General features: G+C 35.9%; 2 protein-coding genes across 2 annotated transcripts; one reads left to right on the plus strand and one right to left on the minus strand.

Annotated features, from left to right (window-relative positions):
* Window positions 1-23: 23 nt before the first annotated feature.
* RpI1 (RNA polymerase I subunit RpI1) lies at window positions 24-5,373 on the minus strand. The gene is made up of 2 exons (XM_013325144.1): window positions 981-5,373; window positions 24-875 (listed from the first exon to the last, which is right to left on the minus strand). Exons 1-2 carry the CDS (start codon window positions 5,124-5,126, stop codon window positions 54-56), a joined length of 4,968 nt encoding a protein of 1,655 aa, XP_013180598.1. The 5' UTR covers window positions 5,127-5,373; the 3' UTR covers window positions 24-53.
* Window positions 5,374-5,637: 264 nt separating this feature from the next.
* Window positions 5,638-6,882, plus strand: LOC106127047 (SUZ domain-containing protein 1). Its single transcript, XM_013324990.1, has 3 exons — window positions 5,638-5,698; window positions 5,790-6,088; window positions 6,231-6,882. Exons 1-3 carry the CDS (start codon window positions 5,639-5,641, stop codon window positions 6,463-6,465), a joined length of 594 nt encoding a protein of 197 aa, XP_013180444.1. The 5' UTR covers window position 5,638; the 3' UTR covers window positions 6,466-6,882.
* Window positions 6,883-7,866: the final 984 nt, after the last annotated feature.

Raw genomic sequence — 7,866 nt, forward strand, 5'->3', positions numbered from 1 at the left:
CATTAAAATATTTATGAACTTAGATAACCATTAGAAATAGGATTGATATTGTATTATTCAACAAAAGCGCTGTGTTGTAAGCTAAACGCACCGGTACCACTTTTGCAGAGTTGACCCATCATAAGGCAGCTCGATGCCGATCGAATGTTGTCCGTCTTCGAGTTCAGAACCGCTTCCTTCAAGAATATAAGAGACGATTCAAAAGACATTTGCTGCAATGGCGACGTCGACGATTCCATACCTTTTCGACTCATTGGCTCGAATATTCCGTTATACGTCATGTAATCAGCTACCAGAGACAAATGTCTCGGGTCCACCGTGATACCATAGACATTGAACACATTTTGGATCTCTTTGATGATAACCTTGTTGGCGGCTTCTATACCATAAGTGTTGGCTATCGCGTGAATATCATTGCTGTACAATTTGTTTATATCTAAAACATTATTATATTTGAACATTTGTAAAATGTTTATACCCTCCGTCTTGAGGTAAAGTACGTCTTTTTCTTTATTCGTGATAGCCCTTTTAATGTTCTTTACTTCATGTATAACCGACTTCGCGGCTGCATCACGTAGAGCCTGGGAAAGATCGACACGCAAGAAACTTATCGGGAATAGAACAGTAAGCTCGCACCACATGTGAGACTTTGTGTCGTATGTATAATTCGTGGCGTTTTGTATACTTCCGATAACGTCGCTCATTACTCTACTATCATCCGGGTTCACTTCACTCTGACTCGCTTCTAAAGCTTCATCGTCGATTAATATAGTTTGATTGTCATCGGGTACAGCTTCGTCGTCTGATTTTTCTTCTTCTTCTGACTCGGGGTCCTCGTATTCCTGCTCTTCCGCTCTCTTTTTTCTTATTCTTACCTGTAAATAAACATCACATGTTTTTTATGGGAATGCAAAAAGAACAAAATAGAATAAAGATTAACATCATAAGCAAAATAAAACTTATTGTTCTTCACAACTTACTTCGGTATTGTCATCATCATCGTTGGGTCCCTCTTCGTCTGAGCTGTCATCATTCACGTCTTTACCAATCGTTTCTTTTTCTTCTGGAACAATCTCCTCGCCTTCTTCGTCGTCATCATTTGCTTTGCGCCTCTTTTTTTCTTTTTCAGTCGCCCATACCACACCGCACGTAGCCTTAGCTTGTTTCCTGATAATACTAAACATTTCAGGGAAAAATTTCTTCATGTGTTTGATAATCTGTGGAGGTTTCACCGCGTACTGAGTCTTGTACTGTGAATGTGGTAAAAACGTGAATTTCAATATAGTTTTCAGTTGCCGCTCTGGATTCGTGACAATTTCACATTCAACATCTATTTTTTCTAAAACATCTGCTACGGTAACCCTGTTCAATTTTTGTCTGAGTCGTTCCGCTTTCTTATTCAAGTTCGGCAAGTTTTGACGGAAAGGTATATCCATGTTAGGAGTTTTAAGCTTTGCGGATGCCGTCATTAGGATTTCTCTTAATCGAGGTATACCCAAAGTAACGTTCATGTCACCTCTTCCAGCGAAGTGAAAGGTATTCAGTGTCATCTGTGTTGAAGGTTCTCCTATGGATTGCGCAGCTAACAAGCCCACAGGCTCTCCTGGCGCTGCCATAGATGCTAAATACTTAGCATTCATAATGTCTACAAATTTATCTTTATCTGTGGTTTCCTTATTATCTGTCTCTTGTCTGCTTTTTAAGTAGCTTTGTATCAGCCCATCTAATTGTTCATTTATCACACCAAATTTATACTCCGGGGAATATTGGCTAATAACCGGATCAGGACACTTTTTCCTTTCGTACTCCTGCTTCTCTTCTTCACTCATAGATCGCCATTTTTTCTCTAGCTCCCAATAGAATGGATCTCTTGTTTGGTCCGTAGGTGTCTCATCAAGTTCAATATCTTTTCTTGCCAAAATTGAAAACTGAGTGAAAGGACTTATTCGAACTTTCTCAAATGGATTACCATGTTTCTTTTTCCATTTCTTCAAGGACTTTTGTGATTTCACAATATCTTTAGTGCTTTCACCTTCCTTGAGTTTGTTAATAGTCGATTTAGAAACCACAGCATTTGAATTAGTGTCAAGAAACTCAAATTGATCTTTCTTGAGAAATTGGCATTTTAAAACGTCTAGCCCATCTTCTCCGTAAGCTACCTGAATAACACTCCCATCTGAATCTCTGACAGTGTAATCATAAGATACAGCAAGACCTTCCAAATGTTTTATCAAGCACCTTTGTAAGTAACCAGATCTACTAGTTTTGACAGCTGTATCAATAAGACCTTCACGACCCGCCATGCAGTGAAAGAAAAATTCTTGAGGTTGTATTCCAGTCATAAACCGGCCATCAATAAATCCCCCAGCTCTAGGAGAGAGGTCATAAGGCAAAAAGCTGGGAAGCGACCGTCCAGATATCATCAATGGCGGACGTTTTCCTTCCAGTTCAATTTGTCCGAGCAAGCATGAAATTTGCATAGTGTTTACTGTTGACCCTTTCGCTCCAGACTGCACCATCAATTGAAGATTATTGTAGGGAAATTTCTCCAACAAACCTTCAGTTAAACAAACTGTATTGATTTTGTTAGTATAAGAATCCAGTGCACTCTTGTACTGCCTATCCAAATTAGGTCTGAATTTAGGATCTTTTGTCAGCATCTCCCCAATGGTTTCTTTAAGTGTGTTTTCATCAGCATCGACTGGGAGATCCGTTGCTTTAGCAGCAGCGACCTTGCCAACCTGACGAACCAGGCAAATCAATTCGTCACGCTTTTTATTAGCTTCTTCAGTAACCAATATGTCTCTTACACCAAGTGTAAATCCCAACCACTGCAGATAAAAAGTAAATACTTTTGAAAATGCACTTAATAAAGCACTGGAATATACACCTCCATACAATTCATACATACAATGGACTAAGCCGTATGGTGTAGCACCATAATGAGTCTTATCTAAAACTCCACTCAGAAGTTCACCTTTTCTGATGATAACTTCAGCTTCTGACATTGTGTTTGAATCTTTGAATGGAGTGCCACCTGCATTCCAGGGTCGTGGATTTTCTTTCTGCCATGCTTTTGCACTAATCTTAGCCTTTCCTGTCAATGTGATGTATGGTTTTCCTTTAGGTATAATATTTATAATAATGGTAGATAAAATTTGTTTACCGGACCACAGCATTACTGGTTTGAGAATTGTTGGCGGTAACAATTTGATCTCACCCTTGTGTTTGGATAGAGCTTGAAAAACTAATTGCTGATAGTCTGCCTTTGTAAAAAACGCGCCTCTTATTGACATTTTCACTCCAGAAATAACATGATCTTGAATTAATCCACTAAGTGGGGTCCCATCTTTTGGTACAAGATACTGATGAATTACTGACATTATGTTGTAAGCCTCACTTCGAGCTATTTCGTTCTGAGGAAAATGGGCATTCATTTCATCACCGTCAAAATCGGCATTGTAAGACTTGCAGTTAGCGTAATGTAACCTAAGAGTTTTTTCTCCTTTGAGTATCCTAGCTCGATGTGCCATCATACTGGGTTTGTGGAGAGATGGTTGACGGTTCAAAATTAATGCATCACCATTAACAAGATGTCTATGAACTATCTTTAATCCCGCCGTTTTGTATTCATCGGGAGTTAGAAGTCTTTTAGCTAGACTCTTTCTCTTTTCAATGGAGTCTGGAGGTATTCTGATAACTCTGCCATTTTTTATTTCAATCTTTTCTGCACCTGGGTGTTTGTTTGGACCATTTATTACCATTTTTCTTAACTCATCAACATTCCATTCAGTCACAGGTACGGGGTAAGTGAGCTTTGTGGCAAATGCAGCGGGTATACCAATTTCATCTATGTCTACATTGGGATCAGGAGTGATAACGGATCGAGCTGCAAAATTGACTCTTTTACCCATCATATTCATCCTAATGACACCGGTCTTCTTTTCAATAATCTGTTTTAATCCTTGACTTATAGTTTGGTCCTCACAACTGAGGAGGTAGTTCACTTGTTTTTGTAAATCTTGCCAGATTGTATGCAGCTTTTCAGGAGGTGACTTGCCCATAACACTTTCATATGCTTGTCTTGGATTTGTTTCAAGACCATCAATTGCCTTCTGTTGATCGGATGATGAAAGGACTTGTAAAATAGCTCTCGCTTTGAATGATGAATGCAGTATACTTTTGTAAACATTTGTCTGAGGATGTTCCAGTAGTTCTCCGCGTAATACGTTGCATGGTCTAACTGATGGTGGCAGAACAGGCACTGAATGCATGAAAAATATGTCACTAGCGGGCTTACAATTTGAATTTTTCAAAACCGGTATGCAATATGATAGAAGGTCCTCATCATTTTGTGTAATCGCACTACAATAACGTTTTATTTCATCAGGCATCAATATTTTAATACCTTTCGTATCATCTGATGTCATATTGTACATGATTTTATTATCAGACGTAGTCACCTTGATCAGTTTGTTTCTACAGTACATACATGTCTTTGTAATGTTTATGGCTTTGAAGAAATTGTTGATTACTTTAGTTCGTAACTTATCAGTATTTTTACTTTGAAAGGTTTTATTAATAGGATCTTTTGTTTTCAATAGTTTTTGACATCTTCTTACAAGTTTGTTAGGCTTATCAGGAGAAGTTTCACTGTTAAAATTTTTGACATCGCCCACAACATTCTCTAAGTCTAAGGCAGCAGTAACATGGCCCGCCTCAATCAATTCCAATTGTAATTTCAAGATAGATTTCATTTTATCATCCATTTGGATTTTGAAGCACTTCAAGCAGCTGATCCGGAATAATATATAAATGGTTTTGATAAATAAAGGATTGACAACCACCAAAGGCAGTTCAATATGTCCAAAATGGCCAGTGCAGTGTAGCATAGTATTTGAACAAGTTCCACAAAAATCATTTCTGTCTCTAACGGGGCCCAAAGTAGTATCATAAAGACCTCCATTAGTAGCATTTCCCAATGAGTCAAATGAAATTGGGTTTGTTATTTTTAGCACACTTAATTTCTTTATATCTTCATCACTGAACATGAGAAATTGTACTGAATCAAGATCAAATGACGCCAGTTCAGGCACGGTTGAAGTAAAAGTGGTATTTAATCCCATGGTGGTATTTAAACTTCTTGTTTTATAGTTTTATATCTTCAAATAACCTCTACTTTCACACTAGTTGACATGTAACATTTAAGCAGATACACTATGCTACGTTTCTAATAATGGATAAAAATCATTTACATTTTGGAGCTTTTACCGGATTTGACAAAAATCATGAAACTTCCACATAAAAGTAATAACAAACATGAAAATTAGTGAAAAGTCAAAACCACATGGAAATAGAAATGATGGAAACAAAAGTGACAGTGACAGACTGATAGATAACACAAACTTTTTTTACATAACCAAGGTACCCAAGTCTAATTTTGAAGCAATAACTAACGAAAAATTCTTTTGTTGAAAAGAAAAATATAATTGTTATAGAAAACAAACAGTTTCAATTATCTTTATAACAATTTTAATCATAATGACCATGTTAAAAAAACGAAAATATTCAATTTTATTTTTTTCATCAGGCATAAATTTGATTTTTCATCTGTTACGCCTGTAATCAGTCAGTCAACATGGCGGCCCAAGATGAAGTTGACGTATGTGAAAGTTGGGAGGACATGGACGATATTGGCGTAAGTTTTATTGGGATAAAGACTTGAAAGAATGTCCCGCGTCTACGCCGGCCGCCAGCAAAATCGTTGCACACGCATTTCTTTGTTTCAGTTAGACAACAAGATCAAACTAATGTCCAGTGTTCCTGCCCCTGTGAAATCTACTCTGAAAGGTTGCAAGGTTACTAACGTAATAGTTGATGAGAGCGCGTGTATCGGATCTCAGTGCATGATGCCGGAGCCAGCAATTCGTATACTGAAAAGACCGTCAAGTCTGTCGAGCGGCCAGCTGAACGGGGAGAGTCGCGCGCGTCCAGTAAAGACTTTAGAACAAAGGCAAAAAGAGTACGAACAGGCTCGTTTGCGAATACTAGGCGAAGCGCGAAGCCCTGAGGACGTAATTGACGATAAGTATGTTCACATGTTATTGTTTACATTCATAACTTCGTTACTTCTTACCAGTTTCACAGCCATATACAGTGTTTTGACTTTATGAACTAAAATTAAATGGGAACTAGTGTTACTAAAATAACTTTTCAAAATATTGTTACAGTTTGACACGGTTGCAAGAGAAATTCCAAGCCAATAATATCAATGACACCCAAAGTTTGAGTAAAACAAAAAACTGTCAAGCAGACAATGCTAAAGGGAAAGAAAGGAAGGTTTTAGCTCGGTTGCCAGGGGGAGCCACTACAACTGGGATATTCCCGTCCCCACCACCTCCTGGAGTCTTAGTGATAAGAACACCAAGAGGTCCTGATGGTACAAAAGGTTTTCTCCGGAGGTAGCATTGACAATGTAAGATAACTTTCTAAATTATTTAGTTAAGCATCCATCCATGATCAACCATGTCTTCAATTAAATATACTTATGACTACATTTAGTTTAGGCTTCTTTTGTAATAACTTAATTGAATTGTGCTAAATAATTAAATTTATTATAGTTAGATATGCATATAGATGATTATTTAATGGGTTAACTACCACAATTTTACAAGTTACAGTGAAAAATATAAATTTGTTTACTTTTTCTATAAATCTAAAACAAAGTAACCAAGGGTTCCCACATATGTAAGTACAAAAACATAGCCATCATTTAAATTTCTTTTAAAAAACAACTAGAAATAATGTTTTTGTGTACATGTTATATCAATGGAAATCCATGGTACAAACCCAAAGTTACATGTTATAATGAATTTTTATTAAATGAATGAATTAAATGAAATGTAATAAATTTAAATGGTTAAATTAAAATATTGTATCATCTGTAGTCTTGGGCTTGTAAATTCTAGTTAAAAATTTATCAAAAAGTTTTTTAACCCATAAAATTGTCTATAATTTGCATATTTTGTACATAAGTTTTTTGAGTCAATTTCTTTTTTTTTTAAACTAAATGTATGTAGAAAGAATGTTACATATTTTTTGAGCATTTATATTTATAGTTGTAATAAAAGTAAATAGTTTAAAAAAATAATTGTTGATGTTTAGGAACAAAAATTAAAAACATATTGTGGTTTGGGAAATTATTGCTCATATGGGAACAAATTGTAATGTAACAATACAATAGTTATTGTATATAATAGCCATTTATATCATCAAGGTGTAATATCATATGGTATAAAATACATTGAAAATTAATTAAAAGGTTTACCAAATTAATAATTCATCAAATTATTTCTACACTAAATGTTTAAAAAGTATTTGTTGCCTATTTGACTATGTCATTTAGTAACAATTTTTCTATAACAAACTTTGGTTAGTCTTAGAATAATTGTTAATTAGATTTTAAGCATATTTCGATGTGTCAGGCAAGTTCCGTGCTTTTAAAAGTTGAAAGTGTTAACAATAATTGGGTTGTGAACATCGGGATGGTAATATCAACATGAGTTTTTAAATTTTTTAAAGACGGACATGAACAAGTTTGATCTTTGTATACGAACTAATCACCCTTAACTTAAGATAGGCCCCGAGCCCCTAAGTGGGGAAGTATAGTGAGCTGATGATGATGATACGAACATCTAAACAGGGAATTAAGAATGTTAAAATGTTGATATATTGTTAATCAAATTATATTGATGTTAATGACTTAGGCACACATGTTAATCTTGTTCAAAATGAACTGCTTGTCAATGGCCATCGGAGGCCATAGATTCTTAAGCATCAAGACGGTTTGACTAAAAAGTTGTATTG

This window comes from Papilio xuthus, unplaced genomic scaffold, assembly GCF_000836235.2.
Source record: "Papilio xuthus unplaced genomic scaffold, Pxut_1.1 DF824888.1, whole genome shotgun sequence".
Lineage (NCBI taxonomy): Eukaryota > Metazoa > Arthropoda > Insecta > Lepidoptera > Papilionidae > Papilio > Papilio xuthus.

Coding starts and splice junctions, on each gene's coding strand:
- RpI1 (XM_013325144.1), bottom strand. CDS start 5,126: ATGGGATTAAATACCACTTTTACTTCAACCGTGCCTGAACTGGCGTCA. Junction 876..980: donor ATGATGATGACAATACCGAA/GTAAGTTGTGAA, acceptor GTTTATTTACAG/GTAAGAATAAGAAAAAAGAG.
- LOC106127047 (XM_013324990.1), top strand. CDS start 5,639: ATGGCGGCCCAAGATGAAGTTGACGTATGTGAAAGTTGGGAGGACATG. Junction 5,699..5,789: donor AGGACATGGACGATATTGGC/GTAAGTTTTATT, acceptor TCTTTGTTTCAG/TTAGACAACAAGATCAAACT. Junction 6,089..6,230: donor GAGGACGTAATTGACGATAA/GTATGTTCACAT, acceptor ATATTGTTACAG/TTTGACACGGTTGCAAGAGA.